The following is a 25479-nucleotide window of genomic DNA, read 5'->3' on the forward strand; positions in this document are numbered from 1 at the left end:
TACATTAGCTGTTATCTTTATTATCTTAAATACCATCACTAACATGAAATCTTTAATGATCATCAAGCAGATGGAATCTTTCCCTCTTTACTTGGGGGCCCAGTACATTCTGTCATCCTCTTCTATGAATGACTGTATTCTATTATATTCATAATTCATTCATTCATCCATTAAACATCCACTTAAGTACTAAGTACTAAGGGCAAGATTAACCAATCACTGTCTCTTACCACAAAGAAGCTCAATTCTAGCAGAGTGCATGGGCTACATCAAGGGCAAATGATAGCCTACCTTGAGTGATCTTAATAGATGTGGGCCCAGCTGCCTGTTTTCTACAGTTTTATTGGAACATAGTTATCCCCATTTGCTTATAAAGTGTCTATGGCTGCTCTGAGATACAACGGCAGAGTTGTACCTCACAATGGCTCACAAACCTAGAACATTTATTATCTGGCCCTTTAAGAAAAAGTTTGCCAACCCTGGGGTAGCTTATAATTTTCTTTAGGAGATTATGTCTTTTCTAGCTATGACTTCGTGTGATCAATACAGATGCTCAATATATTTATAAAATAAAATTAGCAATCTACATGAGATATATGTAGTTATATTTTTATCCAAACTATTTATTTCAAATAGTAAATGGAATACTTCATTGCCTCAGCCATGCCAGATAACAGTGTACTGTTACCCAAACAAAAGTAACTCACAGTAAAATTACTGCTTGAGAAAGACATTTCTCATTAAATCATAATATAAATTTCTTCTTCAAAATACCATCAGTAAAAAATTATATTTTAAAATAGTAAAATGAAAAAAACAAAAAACCTGTTTAGCTCCCAAATCACATCTTAGAAAACAAGGAAACCCTTTATACTTACTGGAATCCAGCTATATGGTCTCCCTTAACCTCTGCTTAAAAAGTTTCTTCTATAATTAAATATCAAATAACAATAATAATGAGGTATGATACAGAGAAAAGAACACTGGGCCTAGAAGACTTGAGTCTTTCTAGCTTAGCAGTTACTAGTCACAAAACCACGGGCAAGACACTGAATTTCTATATGCCTCAATTTCTTCAGCCCACAATATTGTGCAGATCTTCTAAAAACTATAATCAATATAAATTCTTATGCAAAGGGCTATGAAAACAGGGGCCAATCTGTTATCATGAACATCAAAGCACTAAATTAGAGAAAGTAGATTCAGCATTCTACAAGGCAACACACAATCCCACCCACTTGAATAATTGTATACCAGGAATATCCTGAATGGTAAGAAAAGACCCAAGACATATTTCTAAAATTCCATTTTGCCCCATTTTAAGTTCTAGTGCTATCACTTGCCTGTTAAATGGAACATCTTGAAGAATTCGGTCACTGCAAAGTGAAAGGAGGCAATTCTTCTGTAACTAAAGAACCAAAGGGAGAAAAAAAATCCTGAATAAAATATTATTTTATTTTTTAAACAAGGGTAGACTCTATAAAAAAAAGAAAGATTGATAAAACACCACTTATTTCTTAAAACCTTTATTCTGCCCACCTACTGTTCAAAGACTGACTTCCACTGGGCCCATATAAGTTTACTTGCACATTTTAAAAAATCTTTTCTATTACGTGAGAAATAGGGTAATAAATAGGATAACGCCAGCTAATCTCCCTCCCTTCTGGTGGCCTTTGGGTGGGTCCTATTTTGTCTTCTGTTCACCTGGCTTCCAGAGTCCATGAACACCAAAGACTAAAGTTCATCTAGTTTGGCAATTGCTCTCAATGAGGGAAGGTGGCTCTAATTACCCACTCACCTATCTGGGTTGCCATTTTTACTTGTTTTGCACCTTTGAGTATTTTTTACTAACTTGCCAACTCACTGTTAAATTTTAAGAGTTAAAAATGTAATTCAAGCAGCATTTGTAGTTTTCATCCTGAGGACAGGACAGGTTTTGTAGTCTACCTATACTGCTAGAAATAGAAAATCCATGTCTTACTCATTTCTCTATCCCAGTACTTAAGTACTGAGTACTTGAGTACAGAACCAGTGCCTGGCTCAGAACAAAAGCTCTACGCCTATGCCTGTTTGCTGAAATTATCACTAACTCAAGGTCTAGGTGCAAGATGTTTTGTATGGCTTGCTTTATTTCCCTCAACATTTGGACTGAAATACTTTTAGGCAAGGAAAGCATTCTCTAGTTTTCTACTTCTCTATTGTCCTGCACTCAGTCACACCATAAATTTATTACTTCACAGCCTCCAAAGGCATTTGAATTTCCAACCTAGGCCTACTAAAATCAACTGTATGGAGGTGGGAGATGGGTAAGAGACACTAAAAGGACTATTTGAATGGCAGTTCCCATATGCTTACCTGTTGGTGATTGGGAAAATGTTCCATGGCTTTGAGCAGCAAATGGGTCACATCAGCCAGGAGTCGCACAGGCATTCCTGCAGCAAGATCCTGCTTTGTTAAGTTAAACACACAGGCGCTTGCAGCAAGTTGCACTGGCAAATTCATAGGGTGGTTTCTCATCCCAGTAACCACAAGCTGGAAAAAAAAAAATTAGTTCTTTTGATCCAACTTATAAATATAAGCTCTCTTCATATAGCAACATTACTTTGTTGATCTATAATAATTTCTAAGATGTCTTAAGTATCTTTTTTATCCTCACGTGCAGAGCCTAGGACATAGCAGTTACTCACCTATATTTAGTTCCTGTTCACCTGGTTAAGGTAGGTATCAAGTTGTTCGTGTCCAGATTTTTCTGTAAGGCTAAAGAATCTTTTCTATTCAGGGAAAACATCTTTGTATTTCTAAGACCTAGTTCAGGTCCTATTATACGCTAAGCACTAAACAAATTCTTACTGACTTGAAGAGAGTAAATCAACAGCAAACTTCACTTTCAAATCCCAACATTCAGTTCCTTAAGAACACTGCTAAAGTCAGAGTACCATAAAATCCATTCACTTCCCTCTGGCTGACATAACTACTTCTCTCCTTTACATCTCTCCTCAAATCCCCAACAAATCCTCCCCATTCCTCACTACTGGCTGAAGACCTTGCTTCCAGTTACCCTGAGAAAACTGAAGCAATCATAAAGAACTTCAGATTCTCACTTCCACATGTACCTCCTTACCAGCATACACATGTGCATATGCTATCTTCCTGCCTGTTACCATAAATGACCTTTTGGGGCTCCTCTCTAAAGGTAATCCCTCCACTTATATGCTAGATTCTTCCCTTCTTGTCTACTCAAAGACACTGCTTCAGCTGTTCTCCCCTTTCACTCCTGTATCAGTTTTGTATTCTGTACTGGATCATTAATATCAGCATACAAACAAGCTATTTTTTTCTCCCATCCAAAAAAAGAAAAAAAAAAAACCAAAACCACACACTTCTTCAGCCAACTACCATCTTTTTTCTTTGCTCTCCTTTGCAAGAATCACATTTCTCTCTGCATCATCCTCTGAATGAATGAGTAAATATTTCAGATCAGGACTAGAGGTCTGGTCCTTTGTTACTCAGGTTCACAGTAACCAAAACCAAAAAATGATAATGCATATACCAAGTGCCAACATCCTCTGGTATGTACATAGGAGGTGACAGATGTTGGAGATAACACCTTAGGACTTAAATGTTACTGGTTCCTTTCCAAACACCCCATTCTCAAAATCTAAGAAACTGGAAGGTTAAGGCATTTCTGGCTCTGACACTAACTTTCTGTTACTTAACCTCACAGACCCTCAGGTACATAATCTGTAAAACAGGAGATAAAACTTATCTCTTGGGATTGTCGTACCCACTAAATGAGGTATCAAATATAATACAGTCCTATATTCATTGGTTTCTAAACTGAATGTGCATAAGGATTATCTTGGGGGATTATTAAAATGCAGATTCCTGTACCTCACGAATTCCTGAGGTACTCTAATTTTCCTTGTAATTCCTGTACCCAGCCCTACTGAATCTAAATTTCTTGGCATGAGGTTCACAAATATGCTTTTTATTTTTATAAAGATTTTTTAAAAGATTTAATTAATGTATGTATGTACGTAATTTTTGGCTGCGTTGGGTCTTCGTTGCTGCACGCTGGCTTTCTCTAGTTGCAGCGAGCAGGGGCTTCTCTTGTTGCAGAGCACAGGCTCTAGGCGTGCAGGCTTCAGTAGTTGTGGCTCGCAGGCTCTAGAGTGCAGGCTCAGTAGTTGTGGCACACGGGTTTAGTTGCTCTGTGACATGTGGGATCTTCCCAGACAAGGGCTCAAACCCTTGTCCTCTGCATTGGCAGGTGGATTCTTAACCACTGCACCACCAGGGAAGCCCCTTTTAAAGATTTTTTTTTTTTTGATGTGGACCATTTTCAAAGTCTTTACTGAATTTGTTACAATATTGCTTCTGTTTTATGTTTTGGATTTTTAGCCACGAGGCATGTGGGATCTTAGCTCCCCAACCGGGATTGAACCCGCACCCACTGCATTGGAAGGCAAAGTCTCAGCCACTGGACCACCAGGGAAGCCTCTCATGAATATGCTTCTTAAAATAAGCAGTATCCCAGACTTCTGATGGATAGAGGACCACATTCTGACAAACAATGTCCTAAGTAATCAACAAAATTAAGAATCCTCCTTTCTTGACTTTCAAAAGCTGTCTTGGTTAAAATATCTTAACTGAGGAATAATGCAGATTAGTTACAAAAGCACAGGAGGTTCATAAATTGCATGGAAAAGTGCCTTATAAAATTCCAATATTGTATTTCTTAAAAAAGCCTAAATGGAAGCAATACAGGGGTAATATACAAAGCAGTGTCCTGATTCCAGTCATGTATTACATTTTCTACTACAGCTGGTAAAAACATATCACAGTGACTACTGGTTTTAGATAGTTAAATACGAACTTGAAGGCATTTATATTGCTTAAATGAGACTACTATAAAACTTCAGTAACACTATGCAACTATCTCCTCTCATTCTCATTTATGGCTAATAACTGAAATTATACATGAGCAATCCCATTACAAAAAACCAAAGACTAAATGCAAATTTTCACTAATTTTCTTCACAAAACCATCATCTATCTAGGAAGACAATTTCAAATTTCTCAAATGCAGTTTCTTATTCTTACCTTTAAAATTTCTGGCTTTGTTTTTTCCATCACATGAGTCAGGCTAAAAAGGTGAAATAGAGCTTCCCGGACAAAGAATGCCCGTTCACTGTACCGCTTCAATGCTTCTGCAATCTGAGTTTCATTGGCTTCTCCAGACACCTTTGAACATAGACAGAAGATGAGTTTTTAGGATTCTTTTCAACCCTCTAACTGTCTCTATCCAAACATCATTTGTGTGGATGGCATCAGGGTAGCTTTGCAAAGCCTGAAACAAATGGGAATGATCACTTTCCAATCCATCCAGAAAAGTCATCCTATGGAGGTGCACATATGCTAAAGAGATGTATATTAGATAGGCTAAGACCCTACTATAAATCTATGGGTAAAATTTTCTATACTGTACCTAAAATAAATCTCAAGATATGTAACACTATTTATAAGGTCTTACTACCCATGATTAGGCTCCTACTGCCTCTTAAGGTAACCCTCTCCCCCTAACTCACAATGTTATAACTACAGTGGCCTTTCTTTCATTTATTTATTTTATTTTTCTAGCAGTGTGTACATGTCAATCCCAAACTCCCAATCTATCCCTCCCCCACACCCTACAGTGGCCTTTCTTTCTGATCTTTCAATAAGCCAAGCTCTTTCCCAGGAAAAGGTTACTAAATATAATATCCTCTCTGAGTGAAATCTTCCTCTCTTTTTCTACCTAATTTCTATTCATCCTTCCCATTTCAAGTTAAATGACACTTCTCTATAAAGGCCTTCTCTGACCCACCAATCTAAATCAGGTCTCCCTGAAACACCTCCTTCATGGCCATTATCATAACCCCCCTAGTAGGCTGACCTATTCACCACTGTACCTCAACAGGGAGCATTGTGTGTGGCTCATAATAAACACTCAATAAATACTTATCAAATAAATGTATTAATTAATTTCCCCAAATTTATAAAGCTCCCACTCAGCATCAAGAGGTGCTGTTCAGGGCTTCCCTGGTGGCGCAGTGGTTGAGAGTCTGCCTGCCGATGCAGGGGACACGGGTTAGTGCCCGGGTCTGGGAAGATCCCACATACCGCAGAGCAGCTAGGCCCGTGAGCCATGGCTGCTGAGCCTGCGCGTCCAGAGCCTGTGCTCCGCAATGGGAGAGGCCACAACAGTGAGAGGCCCACGTACCACAAACAAACAAACAAACAAACAAATGTTAAAAGAGGTGCTGTTCAAAAGTAAGTTTATCTAGGAATTTCCCATTTATACAGGTTAATATCCTTAAACTGTGGTTCATATACCATTGGGTAATGAAATGTATATTAACAGGAAGTGGCTTTTTAGAAAAGTAATCCAACTAATGAATAAAAAAAGAGGGCTTCCCTGGTGGCGCAGTGTTAAGAATCCACCTGCCAATGCAGGGGACATGGGTTCGAGCCCTGGTCTGGGAAGATTCCCAAATGCGATGGAACAAGTAAGCCCGTGCACCACAACTACTGAGCCTGAGCTCTAGACCCCATGAGCCACAACTACTGAGCCTGCGTACCACAACTACTGAAGCCTGCATGCCTACAGCCCGTGTTCCGCAACGAGAAGCCACCGCAATGAGAAGCCTGTGCACTGCAACGAAGAGTAGCCCCTGCTCGCCACAACTAAAGAAACCCATGCACAACAACGAACACCGATGCAGCCAAAAATAAATAAACAAAACTCTTAAAAAAAAGAAACTTCTAGAATATCACCATGATCCCCAATGAATAACTAGGTGTTGAGTGTCAACAACTGTTAAAAATCACAGAAAGAAAAACAACCAGACATTATGTACTTCCTTAATGAAAGAGCATAACACCTGAGGGTCCTTCCAAAGGGATCAAACATGAGTTGGATTAAGTCACTAAATCCAACTACCAATTTGCAGAAAATACAAAGTCAGTGAAACATGCACTATAAGCATACAATCAAAAAAACCCAGGTTGAGGGAGACTCTACAAATCAAAGGGCTGGATTCATTAATACACAAATTATAAGGAAAAGGAAGGGATGGGAGGGAACTTATAAAAGATACTCAAAAGACATATAATTTTGAAAAATGGGTAAGATTAAGTGCCTAGAGGTAAACAGTTGGATGATAAACTATTTAAAAGAGCAAGGACATGATTATCATTAAAGTCTGGACAGAGATTACTTTTGTGGGGAAGGAGGGAGTTGTGATCAACTTGTAGCTGACAAGTTCTATTTATTAACCTGAGTGATGGTTTCAAGTGTGTTCATCTTATTTTCACTCATTAAGGTATACAATTGTTATTTATGGTTTTGCATCTGTCTTACTTTACAAAAAGGTAAAAAAACGCAAAAAAAACCCAAAAACAAAACCCAAAACCCTGCTGTTCAGAGAGAGATAATCTTCTCATTAAGGTGGAAGACTGTCTTTTTTTTGGCAGTACCATTATAAAAGGTGACACAAAAATAAACACTTTTAAAATATATTACTCAGTAACTAGGTTTTATATGAGCATAGAGTATTCAGTCGGGAATATGCAGCTTTGAGGAAATGAAGGGCTGCATCACGGCTGACATTTCAAACACTGATAGGATATGCTACAAAGGTCTAATAAGAACTAGACAACAGTACAGATGTGTACCAAGTGACACAAAGGCACGTTTTGAGCATTTGTAAGACTGTAGGAATAACAGTGGAAGTTTCTTTACAAAATGCTTTTTAAACTATTTATGTATAATATACATACATAAACACTGGTCTTGACTATGTATTCACATATATAAGCAGTTATTGAATAATAAAAACTTTCCAAGTGTTCAGTTCTTTTGGAATCACCCTGAACTTTTTCTTAGATTTGGAAAGACACTGAGATAAAAAAGATCGTATGAGGGAAAACACATTAACAATAATCTTCATCAGACTTCATCAGTCCACATTTGGTTGATTCCAACAGCTTTATATTAACTTACATGAAATGTAACCTCAAGTTACCTTTAAATATAAAATTAAAGAACTTTTGTTACTAGAATGTAAATACTCTAAACCAAATTTCATTGCCTGTATGTTTATTCAGTGATCAACACTTCTCTAGCCAGTGATAAACCCTCAAATCAAGCAGTCTGGCTCCTCAAACTATACGCATCTTCAATTCAATCAATTTCATATGCTAGATCCAAAAAAACGAACAAAACGAAACAAACAAGTGTCTGTATGCACTAGTTTCTGCAAACAATTTAAAACAAAGAAAATATCCCTAACCACTAAATTAAGCCTTATTAATATTTAATATATGGATTAAAACTAAAATGTATATTCTTTTTTTTTTTTTTTTTTTTTTGGTACGCGGGCCTCTCACTGCTGTGGACTCTCCCGTTGCGGAGCACAGGCTCTGGACGCGCAGGCTCAGCGGCCATGGCTCACGGGCCCAGCCGCTCCGCGGCATGTGGGATCTTCCTGGACTGGGGCACGAACCTGTGTCCCCTGCATCGGCAGGCGGACTCTCAACCACTGCGCCACCAGGGAAGCCCTAAAATGTATATTCTAAGGAAAAACTTTCTTGTAGCACTCAGTATATAACTCTATTATAGCATTTCTTGCAATGGGTTAAAGCTATTTTTAAATTGGTCTGCCTCCTCTCCACAAGACTAGAATTCCTCAAGGGCAGAGGCCCTAGCTCAGACATCTTTAAAAAGTACTTACTGTTTTTTAAAATAGATCGACTCCTTTGCTTAAAAAAACTTATATGTACCTTCACTGGATGTTGATTACTGCAGTTTAATATAGGAGTCTTAGTTCTCAAGGGAGAAGTCTAGGCTAGAGATATAAATTTAGGAGTCATCAGCATATAGGTTTAGGGCCTGGGAGATTAGGAAGAACCAATAAAGGAAATTGAGGGTGAGTCCAAAAAGTAGGGAAAAAACAAGACAAGTCTGATATCCTAGAAACTAAGTAAAAAAAAGTATTTCAAGAAGGATGACAAGATCAACGGTGTCAAATGCCACTTTAGATCAAATAAGATGACAACTGAGAATATTGGGTTTAGCACACAACCAGTGATTCTCAGGAACTGGGAACCACAGCTTGGTAAATAACCCCAGAGTCTAGGAATGAGGCAGCCAAAAAACGTAAGAGTCCTAATTGTGGAGAAGTGGAAGGTTCAAGAAACTGATGCTTACAGACGAATAAATTGGGTAGGGAAACAGAGATGACAGAGTTGGTAATTCGGTGGTAAGAAGAAAACCATCTGTGTTGGGACTAGAAACAGAGAGGAAAGGAAAGAACTAAGATTCTCAAATATAGGCAATGAGATGTAGTAGAAAGGACACATACCAGGATCATCAGCTGGCTGTGACCCTTAAGAAAGCCATTCCCTCCCAATGAGGACAATACCTCCCACACAGAGTCAAGAGATCAAAATAAATAATATATATGAAAGTGGAAAAAACAAAACTTTTGTTCTTATAACCACCCACTAAGAGTACCATATAATGCCTCATAAGGAATACTGGGGAGTCACACTGTCTCTATTTCCTGCATCTTTCAGTGTAATCTAAAAAACATGTAAAGCTAAAAATGTCAACCTAAACTAGTTTAAAGCAATACAATACTAAGACAATCATTTCAGACAAGTTTTTCATCAACTTTGCTAACTTGGAAAATTCTAAAAAAGGAGACAGGGCAATCTCAGCTCTCTTCCCTTAACATGACCTATTATTTTTCAGCTCTCAAATTAGTAGTCAAACAAATAATTTAAAAGAAACATCAATTTTTTGGCCAAGAGGTACATGAAAAGATGCTCAACATTACTAATTATTAGAGAAATGCAAGTTAAAACTACAATGAGGTATTACCTCACATTAGTCAGAATGGGTATCATCAAAAAATCTGCAAACAATAAATGCCAGAGAGAGTGTGGAGAAAAGGGAACCCTCTTGCACTGTTGGTGGGAATATAAGTGGATACAGCCACTATGGAGAACAGTATGGAGGTTCCTTAAAAAACTAAAAATAGCATTACCATATGACCCAGCAATCCCACTACTGGGCATATACCCTGAGAAAACCATTAATTCAGAAAGACGCATGCACCACAATGTTCACTGCAGCACTATTTACAATAGCCAGGTTATGGAAGCAACCTAAATGCCCATCGACAGACAAATGGATAAAGAAGATATGGTACATACATACAATGGAATATTACTCAGCCATAAAAAGTAACAAAATTGCGTCATTTGTAGAGACGTGGATGGACCTAGAGACTGTCATACAGAGTGAAGTAAGTCAGGAAGAGAAAAACAAATATTGTATATTAACACATATATGTGGAATCTAGAAAAATGGTACAGATGAACCTGTCTGCAAGGCAGAAATGGAGACACAGATGTAGAGAACAAACGTATGGACACCAAGGTGGGAAAGGAGGAGTGGGATGAATTGGGAGATTGGGAATGACATATATACACTAATATGTATAAAATAGATAACTAATGAAAAAAAAAGAAACATCAACTTTTGTGTGTAGTTGAATAAAGGGCAAAGTTCCAATGATCTCTATTTTTTAAAAATTATTTTAGAACAATGATTCTCCACTTTAGCTGCATATTACAATCACCCAAGGAGCTTTAAAAAATACTGATGTCTGGGTCCCACCTCCCTGTGGTTCTGATTTAATTGCTCAAGTTCCTCAGATGATTTTTTTTAATTAAAATTTTTTTCCAGCTTTATCAAGATATATAATATTATACATGCATATATCACAAATACATCATGTAAGTTTAATGTATAAAATATGATGAGTTGATACATGTAAATATTGCAAAATGATTACCATGATATGGTTAGTTAACACATCCTTCATCTCAAATAATTACACTCCAGGTAATTTTAATTACAGTCAAGGCTGAGAATCACTGCTTCAATGTTTACAGAGGTGGAAACTAGATGATAGCAAATAAAGTACGTGTTTCTGAGAGCCAAGATTTCAAAGTAATAACAGTTCCATTTGTGAAATCAAACTTGTTTCTCAGAGGCATTGTGGAACACAGATGTCCTACTAGCCTCAACTGAAAAACTTAGGCTAATTCACTCTAGGGTCTGTTGGTGCTAAGAACAATCAGCAAAAATTGTACTGCTCAGGAATCACAACTATTAGAGGATCTTTGCCTTGAGAAGATTATTTAGTGTAGTGTACTAGGGGACACATTCCTTTCATCCTTCAGGACACAGGTCAAGCTCACCTCTTCTGGGAAATCCTTCCAAAACTCCCAGTGCACAGAGATAAGAATTCTTCCCCTTTGATTTTTACAGTTCTTTACTGTCTGACCCACTTCTTAGGGAGTTAAGTAACACTAAAATAGTAATTTACATATTTATATTTCCTTTACCAACAAGCCCTGTGCTAGAAATCTATCTTGTTCCATAACAAGTTGTATGTAAGTTCCTCAAACTTCTTGCTGCCTTGCACCTCGCTTATGTGACCTTGCAAAATCTGGCCCTGGCACCTACTTCTCCAGCCTCACTTCATCACTCTGCAACTTCTTACTCTGGAACTCTAGCCACAGTGGCCTTCTTGCAGTTCCTTGGATGTACCATGCTCCTTCCTACCACACATCTTTTGCATATATCATTCTCGCTGCCTGGAATTTCCTCTACCAAGCTACTCATCCATATGATCTTCACTCATTCATCAAGTCCTCAGAGAAGCCTTAAACTAAGTCGAGTCTCTCTGTTAAACATTCTGAAATGTAGTATTGTATATCTTCTAGATTCTTAGCACTATGCAGTTTAAAGCATATGTATATATGCATATTATATGTTAATATATGTATATGAGGACTTCCCTGGTGGCTCAGTGGTTAAGAATCTGCCTGCCAATGCAGGGCACACGGGTTCCAGCCCTGGCTGGGGAAGATCCCACATGCCACGGAGCAACTAAGCCCATGTGCCACAACTACTGAGCCTGCACTCTAGAGCCTGCGAGCCTTAACTACTGAAGCCCGTGCACCTAGAGCCTGTGCTCCGCAACAACAGAAGCCACCGCAATGAGAAGCCCGCGCACTGCAACAAACAGTAGCCCCCGCTCGCCACAACTAGAGAAAGCCTGCGCACAGCAATGAAGACCCAATGCAGCCAATAAATAAATAAATGAATAAATAAATAATAAAATATTTTAAAATATGTATATGAATATAAATATATATATTTAAAGCATATACCCATGACATATGAAATTTCATCATTTGACTCCCTCACTAAATGACAAGCTCCATGAGGGCAAGAGCATGCTTGTTTCGCCTCACCATCAAATCCCCATGTCCAGCACAGTACAGAGTATGCACTTAATAAAATATTTATTGAATGAATAAAAAAGAGTGACTCAAAATAATTTCTTCCATTCTATTTTTTAAAGTCTACATTTACAAATAATCTAAGAACTGAAATGTTTTAAAATGTTTATAACTAAACTTTCCTTCTCCTTTTTTGAGATCAATAATGGTTGCACAAAAAAAGGAACCCTCCTACGCTGTTGGTGTAGGAATGTAAATTGGTGCAGTCACTATGGAAAACAGTATGGAGGTTCCTTAAAATACTAAAAATAGTGTTACCATATGATCCAGAACCCACTCCTGGGCATATAACTGGAGAAAACTATAATTTGAAAAGATACATGCACCAAAATGCTCACAGCAGCACTATTTTACAATAGCCAAGATATGGAAGCAATCTAAATGTCCATTGACAGAAGAATGGATTAAGAAGATTTGGTATATATACACAATGGAATACTACTCAGCCATAAAAAAGAAAGAAATATTGCCATTTGCAGCAACATGGATGGACCTAGAGATTATTATACTAAGTGAAGTAAGTCAGACAGACAAAGGCAAATACCATATATCACTTATATGTGGAATCTAAAATATGAGACAGGGGTTTCCCTGGTGGTGCAGTGGTTAAGAATCCAACTGCCAATGCAGGGGACACAGGTTTGAGCCCTGGTCCGGGAAGATCCCACATGCTGCAGAGCAACTAAGCCGGTGTACCACAACTACTGACCCTGCACTCTAGAGCCTGTGAGCCACAACTACTGAAGCCCACGTGCCTAGAGCCCATACTCCACAACAAGAGAAGCCACTGCAATGAGAAGCCCATGCACAACAATGAAGAGTAGCCCTCACTCACTGCAGCTAGAGAAAGTCTGCATGCAGCAATGATGACCCAACACAGCCAAAAAATAAAATAAATTTACAAAAAAATAAATAAAATGAGAAAAATGAACTTATGTATAAAACAGAAACCGACTCACAGACATAGAAAACAAACTTATGGTTTTCAAAGGGGAAAGAGGGAGGGATAAATTAAGAGTTTGGGATTAGCAGATACAAACTACTATATATAAAATAGATAAACAACAAGGTCCTATTATATATATAACACAGGGAACTATATTCAATATCCTGTAATAAACCATAATGGACAAGAATATGAAAAAGAATCACTTTGCTGTACACAAGAAACTAATACAACATTGTAAATCAACTATACTTCTATAAAAAATAAATAAAATAATGGTTGCTCAAAAAAGATACCTTGTCATTTTGGTCACAGTATTCGTTTCTAGGGCATCCCTGACTCTGCCCCTGGTAGGATCAAATGATACTTCTGCTTAAGCAGTGTAGGAAGTAGGGGAAAAAAAATGGGGCTCTGGAATTAGACAGATGTAGATCCAAATGTTGGTTCTAACTAATAGTAAATCATATAATTTCTATGACTTTGTTTCTCACCTATAAAATGGAGTTAATACCTATCTATAGATACTAGCATATACAATATAAAGCACCTATAGGATACAATGTATGTTACAAGAATACTAGTTTTCCTTAACTTGTTATAATTCTAACCTTCAAAGTCTGATTCAGATCAAGTCTAAAATTCTCCAGCCAGAAAAAATTTCTCCTACTTTCTTACAGCAACTACACTGATCCTTGGCTTTATAGTTATCACTACTACTACCAGGTTCCTTGGAGGCAAATCCTATATTTTTTTCATCTTTGAATCCCAAGCTGTACCAAGTCCAATAGATGTTTCCTAAACTGATTTAAACCATTAGGCATGAGAAACCTTAAGAAAAGCAAAATTTTACCATTTCTACAATAAAGATCTCCTTGGAGAACTTGCTCTCCCATCAGATACTCAATTCAACAAGGAGCATCCCTAGTTTCTTTGAAGTGATCCTTTAGAAATGGTATGTTTAAGTGGTTCAAAATATCTAAACATTACCATCATGTGAACTATCATTTATCCAGGGCCTACTATATGACTTCCACTTTACATATATAATTATTAATCTTCAGAAGAATTTTGCAAGGTACGAATCATATCTATTTTATAAATAAATGTAAATTCAAAAAAGTTACATCATAGCTTGCTCTGGGTTGTGAAGCAAGTAAGCTGGGATTTTAATTAGGACTCTAACTCTAAAGCAAGCCCTTTACACTATATAATGTCCTGTTTCATGAACATGTTCCATATGTTATTAGACATTCACCTTAATGGAATCTTATGCAACTAAAACATTGGTCAGCCTGACAAAGGAATATATTTTTAAAGTCTAACCTTCAAATGTCCTTCGCCTGTGAGGAATTCAGAGTAGCCAGCATCAGTGGCCAGCAAACCTACAAACTGCATGCTGGGCCGTTGTTGTATAAAGGCTTCAACAGCTTTATCTGTCACATGCTTCCTCCCAGAGACATCCAGGGAGACGAGGTTGGGCAGGATGTCCTTTTGTTCTAGTAATCGAAGAGCTATGTCTGATGTAAACTGTTTATCATCTGAAATATCAAGATGATTCAGATGTCTTAGTTCCCGAACAACATCCAGTATCTGGGTAGTTGTCATTTTTAAACATTTCAAGTGATGCATGGTTAGAGACTTGAGTCGTTCTTTGCAGGCCAGCAGAGCCGTGATGTCTGTGATCGAGGTGTTAGAAATATCCAGGCTCTCTAATCTTGGCAACGAGGCAACTTCAGCCAGGTCTTCATTATAAAAGAGAACGTTGGTGATGCTTAATGCTCGAAGGCCAGAAAGCCGGCTAAAGCACCGCTCATAAGGATCTTCGAGTGAGAGAGTTAATGAGTTCAGCACTAGGCACTGGAGATTTTGCTGAATCCATTTGTTACTGCCAAGCCCACTGATAATGTCTGTAATTGTGATATCAGCATTCACACCCGTGGCATCAAGTTCCACTAACTTGTGGTGGCAGAAGGCTTTCCGGAACGCAACGGCAGATATCTTGGCTTTGCGAATGCAAGCTCGTTTTAAGCGCATCTGGTTGCCCCTAAAAATACCTACAGTTGCATCATTCAGGAGACCTAGGAAAAAACAAGCAGCATTTTAACTTCAAAAAATGGTTAAAGGATAGCTAAAATTTCCAAAGCACTCCCATGTAACAATATTTCATTTAATTGACATAACAATTCAGTGAGGTAAGAATATGATTATCTACAATTTATAGATGAGTAAACTGGGGTTCAAAAAAGCGGCCTTGGGCTTCCCTGGTGGCACAGTGGTTGAGAGTCCGCCTGCCAATGCAGGGGACACGGGTCCGTGCCCCAGTCCAGGAAGATCCCACATGCCGCGGACCAGCTGGGTCCATGAGCCATGGCTGCTAAGCCTCTGTGTCCGGAGCCTGTGCTCCGCAATGGGAGAGGCCACAACAGTGAGAGGGCCGCATACCACAAAAAAATAAAAATAAAAAAATATAAAGTGGCCTTCCAAGAGCACAGAAATAGCACATGGGAGAATCATGACTGTGGTAGACACTATTGATATTTACTAACATCTGGTTCTCCTCCCCTTCCTGGACACATGGACAACTACATTTCCCAACCTACCCTTGGACTTAGATGGGGCTATGTGCCTAGATCTAGCCAATGGTATACTAGAGCCAAGTACAAAGTATCATGAAAGCAAAGAAAAGGAAATAATCCATGATGCCTGGAGATCTGAAAAAGACTTCATAGAAAAGGTGACCTTTGAGAAAGTCCTTCAAAGATGAAGGAAAAGTTCAAAGATGGAGAAAGAAGGTGAGGGGAATTAAAGGAAGAATAAACAGCATCAACAAAGCCTTAGAATACCTATGGCAAATCATTATGCTGTACACCTGAAACTAATATAATGTTACATGTCAATTATATCTCTATTTTAAAAATGGAGGGCTTCCCTGGTGGCGCAGTAGTTGAGAGTCCGCCTGCCGATGCAGGGGACACGGGTTCGTGCCCTGGTCCGGGAAGATCCCACATGCTACAGCTGAGCGGCTGGGCCCGTGAGCCATGGCCACTGAGCCTGTGCGTCCGGAGCCTGTGCTCCACAACGGGAGAGGCCACAACAGTGAGAGGCCCGCGTACCGAAAAAAAAAAAAAAAAAAGGAAAAAAAAACCAAAACAGCCTTAGAGATGTGAAAGCCCAGCACATAGTTAGAAAACAACAAGTAGTTCTACACTGTTTGAACATAAGAAACAGCTAGAGCTATAAGGTGTCTCCCTGGTAAAGAGAGGAAAAAATATATAGGAGAAAACCTAGATATGAGTGAGAACATGGTACATTTCTGGAAATTTAAGTATGGAAGTGGAAAGAGACAAGAAATGAGACTAGATCACTCTGAAAGGTGAAGACAAGAAATCAGAACAGCTAGGGGTCTTGGGACACAAAGAACAATATGTTGGATACTGGGTTTTTTCCTTGCACCATACATTCCAGGCTTAAAGTCAAAGAAGTGGGCAATTGGGAAATACCAACAAGCACACACAAAAGTAGCTCCCCCTCAAAATCTGCTCACTCCAGCCAAAGTATCAGGAATGGGGCAGCCTAGCAAGGCAGGCAACTTTTAGACAGTAACTACTTTACCTCAGTCAAAACCAAAGAAAAAACTGTGGACACACCCTCACCCACACCAGCAAATGCCAGGAGGGGAACCTAGACTTTCAATCTTGCTGTAACTAGTTGCCCCAGTCTCCCCACAGGGAGGTGTTACAGAAGGTTGAGCCAGGACTTTCATGTCCATCTGGCAGTAATGAGGTGCTCCTCCCCCTCCGTGCTGGAGTGGTGTCAAAAGAAGCCTAGTAGAGAGTCGAGACTTCATCACTGCCCAACAGTAAGTAATGAGGTCACCTCAGCCCAACATGCTGTCAGTGGAGGCCAACTGAAGAAGAGAAATGAGGTACTCATAGCTCCCTCAGCTAGGGCAGTATCAGTTGAGACCTACTGGGGAAACAGAACGCCAATCCCCTGCACAGCAATAATGAGGAGTCCCAAGTCTTGGGTGTCAACAGAAGTCAAGTGGGGAACCAGAAGATTATACCAATCTGGCGATAACAAGGCAGTGCCTCCACCTTCCACTGCTGAAGTGGTGTCAGAGACATAGACTAAAACAGTAGTCTCATAATACCCAAAATGTCCAGATTTCAATAAAAATTCACTCATCATACAAAGGACCAGTAAGATCTCAAACTGAAAAAGGACAGTGTATAGATGTCAATGCTGAAATAACAGAAATGTTTAAATTATTTTATGAAGATCTTAAAGGAACATCATAAAAATGCTAAAGTGTGCAATTACAAACATGCTTGAAACAAATGGAAAACAAAAAGCCTCAAAAAAGAAATAGAAGATATAAAGAAGAACCAAAGGGAGGGCTTCCCTGGTGGTGCAGTGGTTAAGAATCCGTGTATCAATGCAGGGGACACAGGTTTGAGCCCTGGTCTGGGAAGATCCCATGTGCAGCGGAGCAACTAAGCCCGTGCGCCACAACTACTGAGCCTGCACTCTAGAGCCCATGAGCCGCAACTACTGAGCCCGCATGCCACAACTACTGAAGCCCACGTGCCCAGAGCCCGTGCTCTGCAACAAAGAGAAGCCACTGTAAAGAGAAGCCCATGCACCACAACTAAGAGTAGTCCCCACTCACTGCAACTAGAGAAAGCCCAAGTGCAGCAACGAAGACCCAATGCAGCCAAAAATAAATAAATAAAATAAACAAAGGAAAATTTTAGAATTGAAAAATACAGTAATGGTTGGGCTAAACAACAGAACAGAAGGAACAGAGGAAAGAATCATTGAATTAAAAGATTAAAAAATAGGGCTTCCCTGGTGGCGCAGTGATTGGGAGTCCGCCTGCCGACGCAGGGGGCGCGGGTTCGTGCCCCGGTGCAGGAGGATCCCACGTGCCGTGGAGCGGCTGGGCCCGTGAGCCGTGGCCGCTGAGCCTGCGCGTCCGGAGCCTGTGCTCTGCAACGGGAGAGGCCACGGCAGTGAGAGGCCCGCGTACCGCAAAAAAAAAAAAAAAAAAAAGATTAAAAAATAGAAATTACCCAAACCTAAAGAACAAGAAAAAAAATAGACTAAAAAAAAAAAAAATTGAACAGAGCTATTTGTTCCAGAAAGAGAGGAGAAATAGGGTAGGGTTGAAAAAGTATTTGAAGAAATAATGGCTACATACCTATCAAAATGACTGAAATAAAAAATAGTAATAACACCAAATGCTGGCAAAATGCAGAGAAACTGGGTCAGTCTTATATTGGTAGGAATGTAAAATGGTGAAGCCACTTTGGAAACAGTTTGGCAGTTTTTTAAAACCTAAACATGCAACTACCATAGAACCCAACAGTAGCACTCCTGGGTATTTATCCCAAAGAAGTTAAAACTTATGTTCACATAAGACCTGTACATGGATGATTACAGCATTATAATACTCATAATATTAGATACTATATTCACAATAGCTAATAGATTTATATTCATAATAGCTGATTGTTAGATATTATATTCATAATAGCTAACAAGCATTATCATTAGGTGGCAAAATTCTTATTCTGATTCCTAGCTTTTATCCACACATTTCCTGGAAGATTTTTAGCTTTGAGACAACAGACACAATGAGCAAAGATTGTGATAAGAGAATCATAGAACCAAATAAGTAAAACTCTTTAGTATCAGTCTTTTTTTTTTTTTTTTTTTTTGCGGCACGTGGGCCTCTCACTGTTGTGGCCTCTCCCGTTGCAGAGCACAGGCTCCGGACACGCAGGCTCAGCAGCCATGGCTCACGGGCCCAGCCACTCCGCGGCATGTGGGATCTTCCCAGACCGGGGCACGAACCCGTGTCCCCTTCATTGGCAGGTGGACTCTCAACCACTGTGCCACCAGGGAAGCCCCAGTCTTATTTTAATAAGGATTGCCACCAATATCATTAATCCTTTGAACTGGGTAAATAAGTAAAAATTTTTTAATGTAAATAATTTTTTAAAATCATTATGCTATTAGAAAAAATATATTATGAATTTTAAAAGCATTCATAGGGAATTCCCTGGTGGTCCAGTGGTTAGGACTCCACGCTCTCACTGCTGGGAGCCTGGGTTTGATCCCTGGTCAGGAAACTACGATCCCACAAGCTGTGTGGCACAGCAAAAAAAAGAAAATAAAAATTCACAGAACAACTTTTTTCCCATTTTATTATGAAAATTTTCAAACACACAAACATTTATCAAACAACTTTTTAAAATTGTGACAAGAATTTGTTGTTTTGCATATTAGCAGTATCCACTCCTGACTGAAGGTGGATATGATTTTTACAAAGAGATTAAATAATTCAGAACACTTTTTGGTGAAAAAGGCAGGTAATCACGTTGGGGAAACACACATGGGGTCAGCACATTGTTTCTCTGACTCTCACTTTCCCCATCTGAAGGCAGTTTGAAAAAAGGAGGTAGAAAACACATTTTAATCAAGCATATAGCCTCCCCAAGACATTACTCTGGAGGACAATTATTTAGTTACATTTACTTAAAAACTACTTTCATTATTTTATCCATATAAACCATTTGCCACAGTCCCTGGTATATAATAAGCATTCAATAAATGTTAGCTGCTATTATTAACCAATAGTAGTCATATTTTGAAAGGAATCTGGCAAAGTTAAAACTTCAGTTAACATTTATTCTTTTGATTGACAAGACTACTTACATATAAGTATTTAAATTGAGGTTGGTAAGTGTAATCATTAAATTGAGACCAGAAAGAAATGTTAGCACTGGCATGATCTCTTAAAAACTGTTGTGCAGCTTTGTAAGGGACCTTTAACTTTAACGTGGATAGTATCTATTGAAATTTACCCTAGTTCCTTTGGCAGGTTGGAAGAATTCAAAGACACTACAGACTTGAGCATCTTAGTGAAAACCAAGGAATGTAGATGTCTTCTTCTTCCCTAAATTATTCCAAAATACCTCTACTACAGCCTTATTTCTCCCACCTTTCCTTGGAATGCATTATCTGCATTTGTGTTCGCTCTCCTTCGCTCGCTCGCTCTCTCTCTCTCTCTCTCTCTCTCTCTCTCTCTCTCTCTCTCTATATATATATATATATATATATATACACACACACACATATACATATATGCCAGATAATGGTATACACTTTTGCTGTGACTTTAAGTATACATAATAAATTTATATTTAATAAAATATAATATTTATAAATATATTTGTTATTGGATTGTCCAAAAAATTCGTTCAGGTTTTTCCATAAGATGTTTTGGCCAACCCAATAGATGTGTATGTGTCTGTGTGTATATACATATAAAGTCACAACAAAAGTGTATACCATCATGAGGCATCTAGGAGCAGGAATACCTCTAATGTAGGTATAGGAAGGTTGTGTAGCAGTGAAAAGAGCATAGATTTAGAATCAAACAGATCTGCATTTGAACCACGACATTTATTAACACTGTGACTCTTAACAAGTTACATCTCTGAACCTTAGTTTCCTTATCTGTATATAAATTGGATAAAAATAGCTACGTTGTAGGTTTTTGAGAAAAGTCAAATTCAAGAAAAGGATATAAAATGCCTGGCATTATTACTTGCAAGAGGCAATCAATAAATGATAATTATCATTACTGCCACATTTTCATTCTATTTTATAGTTGTGGGAAAACTGTCTTTCTTACTTGTAAGAATTTATACATCCTAAATATATAAAGGCATTATATCTCTTTCAATTTAAAACTTATATAGAAGTAACAAAAATTATCAATATACATAACCAGAATTTCACAGATAAATCTTTCATAATCTATTTTCAGAATTTGTTTTTGAAAACAGAAGTAAGAAATTAGCTATGATTTCCCATTTCAAAGGTCAAAAGCAGAAACTAGTTTTTCCATAGTAGTATTTATTGATTTTCCTGCTTCCAAATGGTAATGTAAGGTGTTTTAGACCAGCAGACTTCTAAACAGCTATTTTGGAAGAGAAGTTATTTTTGCCCTGAGAATGGCTTCTCAAAATAACAAAATAGAAGAAACAAACAAAAAAATGATTTGCCACATTAGAAAAGAAAAATGCTTATCACAAATTATAAAGTAAGTGGCAGGACTGGCAAAAGTAAATGAATTCCTTTTCCTAAAATTAGGGTTTTCTGTTATTTCTACGAAAATCATTAAATGGCCACAGTAGCACTTCAAAATCCAATGCCAATTAACAGCACATAATTTTTGTTTCCTCTATTTATTTCATTTCTTACCATGAAAAGCCATGGTCTGAAGCAGCCGATCAGCCACCTCCTGTGGGAATACTCCAGGTTCCTGCAGACACAGTGTTCCATCTTGCCTTGCTGAGCAGAACTTCTCAAGGTGAGTAGTCAGGAAATTCAAGCAGATATCAAGTAAGGAATAAGGAGATGCCTCCTCCTTGGATCCCAGGAAAAAACAAAGGGAAAAACAAAAGTCAACAAGTTAGTTTCCAGAAAAGTGGAGAACAAAATATTCATTTCCTTGTTCAACAAGTACTTTTATTCAAATGTCTAGCTTGTGCTAGATACCATGTTAGACAGTGGGAATACAACATGTGGTCCATGTTCTCAAGAAGCAGGAAAAGAGAAACATTTAAACAAATATTTACATGAAGTCTATTAAATACTAAATATATAGGATATACTGGGTAGTCACATAAGCACATAGCAGAGTATCCTAATCAGTCAAGGATGGTCAGGGAAGACCTCAGAGGCAGAGCAGATTAATCTTCCTAAATTACCAGCCCTAAATTACCCTCTACTGCTCAAAATGTCAATGGACTTCATGGGGTTGAAGACAAAAGACAAAATTCTTAGATTGTTAGAATGATGATGCCTGAGTCCTTCCAAAATCTAGCCCCAATTTACTTTCCAACTTAATCTCCCACAAAATTCCTATCCCAACCTAATAGTTCAAATATTATCAGTTTATTTGGGTAAAAGAATGTGCTATAGGTGTTATCCTCAAAAAAGAAAAAGATTAACCCAGTTATTCCAATCTGAGGAATAAAAGAACTAATCAAATAAGCACAAAGATTAAGGATAAGGGTTTTAATTATATAAATAAACACTCTAAGTGCCCCCCAACAACAATAATATAACTAAAATATAATTATAGTAGCTACCATCCATTAGGTGCTTTCTGTATGACTCTGCTGAGTGTTTAACATGAATTATCCATTATTCCATGTATTCCTCACCCCTACTTTATAAAGCAGTTCTGAAGGATTATCTTCATTTTTGCATAACTGAAAACTGGCTCAGAAAACTAACATCTTTCGCAGTATTCTACACACAGTAAGTGACAAAGTGTAGCTTCAAATTAAAACCTGACTCAGGAACACAACTCTTAATCATATTATACTACACATGTGACATTTTAATGGCTGAATAATATGCAGCCATTAAAAATTATAGTTCAAACATATATTAATCAAATAGAAAAATACTCATAATAAAAGGTAAGTTTTGGGCCTTCCCTGGTGGTCCAGTGGGTAAGACTCCACACTCCCAATGCAGAGGGCCCGGGTTCGATCCCTGGTCAGGGAACAAGATCCCACATGCATGCCGCAACTAAGAGTTCACATGCCACAACTAAGGAGCCCATGAGCCACAACTAACAAGCTCGCCTTCTGCAACTGAGGAGCTGGCGAGTCACAACCAAGGAGCCCTGGAGCTGCTACTAAGGAGCTGGCAAGCTGCAACTAAGGAGCCCACGAGCCACAACTAAGACCTGGAGCAACCAAATAAATAAATTAATTAATTAATTAATTAATTAATTAATTAATTTTAGGGCTTCCCTGGTGGTGCAGTGGTTGAGAGTCTGCCTGGCAACGCAGGGGACCCAGGTTCGTGCCCCAGTCCGGGAAGATCCCACATGCCGCAGAGTGGCTGGGCCCGTTGGCCATGGCCACTGAGCCTGCGCGTCCGGAGCCTGTGCTCCGCAACAGGAGAGGCCACAACAGTGAGAGGCCCACGTACAGCACAAAAAAAAAAAAAAAAAAAATTTTTTTAAAGGTAAGTTTTAGAAAATACACAGTTTAGGGCTTCCCTGGTGGCGCAGTGGTTGAGAATCCGCCTGCCAATACAGGGGACACGGGTTCCAGCCCCGGTCTGGGAAGATCCCACATGCCGTGGAGCAACTAGGTCCGTGAGCCATAACTACTGAGCCTGCGCGTCTGGAGCCTGTGTTCCTCAATGGGAGAGGCTGCGATAGCGAGAGGCCTGCGCACCGCGATGAAGAGTGGCCCCCGCTCGCCACAACTGGAGGAAGCCCTCGCACAGAAACGAAGACCCAACACAGCCATAAATAAATAAATAAATAATTTTTAAAAAAAAATTTAAAAATAAAAAAAAAAAGAAAATACACAGTTTATAGAACTTCCTCAACCTGATAAAGGTTATCCATGAAAAACCCAATTAGTATCATACTTAATGTTGAAAGCCTGAATACTTTCCCCCTAAAATCAGGAATAAGACAAAGAAATCTGCTCTCACCATTTCAATTCAATAGTGTACAGAAGGTCCTAGAATTAGGTAAAAAAAAAAATTAAAAAAAAACCAAAAAGAAAGAAAAAGAAATAAAAAGCATACAGATTGGAAAGGAAAAGTAAAACTGTCTCTATTTGCAGGTAACATAATTTTGTAAAAGAAAATCCTACGGAATTCACACCAAAAAAACTATCAGATCTAAAAAAGAAAAACCAAAAACAAGTACATCATGGTTATCAGATGTAAGATCAATATATAAAAATACTTGTATTTCTATTAACTTACAATGAAAAGTACAAAAATGAAATTAAGGAAACAATTCCATTTAAAATAGCATTGGGACTTCCCTGGTGGCACAATGGTTATGAATCCACCTGCAAATGCAGGGGACACGGGCTCGATCCCTGGCCCGGGATGATTGCACATTCTGTGGAGCAACTAAGCCCGTGAGCCACAACTACTGAGCCTGCACTCTAGAGCTCGCATGCCACAACTACTGAGCCTATGTGCCACAATTACTGAAGCCCACTCGCCTAGAGCCTACGCTCCGAAACAAGAGAAGCCACTGAAATGAGAAGCCTGAGCACCGCAGGGAAGAGTAGACCCCACTCACCACAACTAGAGAAAGCCCGCGTGCAGCAATGAAGGCCCAATGCAACCAAAAAATAAATAAATAAAAAATTTTTAAAGGTATTAAAATGGTTACATACTTTACAGTTTACAAAGCACTTTCACATTGACACATTTGATATTGTAATAACTGAGTAAGATGGACAAAAAAGACATTATTTTTTAAGATGAGGAAACAGACTTCACAAAAGTTAAATGGTTGGCCCAATGAAGCAGAGACTGTGAGCTGCCAACCCTAAAACTTGTTCTTCTTTTCTTCCATGTTAATAAAACCTTTTATTTTTTTTTTACCTGGGCACAGAACCACTTGTAACAAAGACTATATATCTCTGTAGCCTCTGCAGCTAGGTGTGGCTAGGACACATAAGAAAAAGTTCAGAAGAAGTAATTCTTCAAATTCAACTTCTCCATCACAGAACTTTGCCTATTCTGTCTTATTTCCTGTGTTGTAAGTATGAATTCTTTCTGCTTTTACTACTCTTCATTGTACCATCTTTCTAAATGACTAAAATTCATCACCCAGATGAAACAAGATGCCCTTTGACCTCCATTGGTAAGTTTCAAAATGATCTATTTATTTTACAAAGGAGAAAATAAATGAAAGTTGGGTAACTGATGGGGAGACATCTAAACCTTCTGAGTACATAATTTTTAGAAGTCATTTTAACAGAACAAACCCAGGTAGCAACATATGGACATTTATAATATTTAATTAATCATTCTAAAAAATTTTTTTCCAACTGATAAAATATGTCCACAAACAAAAACAGGTTTTTAGACCCCACAAATTTTTCCTTTTCAAAGAAAACTTCCCCTTATCTCTATGTTAATTCCTATTAGTAAGCATAAGTCTTTTCTAGTCAGCTGCTCGTCTATTGGGAACTACATGTGCCTAACAGTTAATCCACCTGCGCTTTGGAGCTAGAGTGCAAATCCCAACTTTT

General features: G+C 38.4%; 1 protein-coding gene across 1 annotated transcript in view; it reads right to left on the bottom strand.

Moving 5' to 3' along the window:
- Window positions 1–25479, bottom strand: part of ZYG11B (zyg-11 family member B, cell cycle regulator) — a 76613-nt gene that overhangs the window by 30602 nt on the left and 20532 nt on the right. Inside the window, exons 2-6 of the mRNA XM_059038057.2 lie at window positions 21647–21812; window positions 14693–15447; window positions 5104–5244; window positions 2356–2532; window positions 1344–1408 (exon numbers count right to left, since the gene is read on the bottom strand). Of these exons, the coding sequence (XP_058894040.1) occupies window positions 1344–1408; window positions 2356–2532; window positions 5104–5244; window positions 14693–15447; window positions 21647–21812 (1304 nt within the window). The remainder of the gene's footprint in view (window positions 1–1343; window positions 1409–2355; window positions 2533–5103; window positions 5245–14692; window positions 15448–21646; window positions 21813–25479) is intronic.

This window comes from Kogia breviceps, chromosome 1, assembly GCF_026419965.1.
Source record: "Kogia breviceps isolate mKogBre1 chromosome 1, mKogBre1 haplotype 1, whole genome shotgun sequence".
Classification (NCBI taxonomy): domain Eukaryota; kingdom Metazoa; phylum Chordata; class Mammalia; order Artiodactyla; family Physeteridae; genus Kogia; species Kogia breviceps.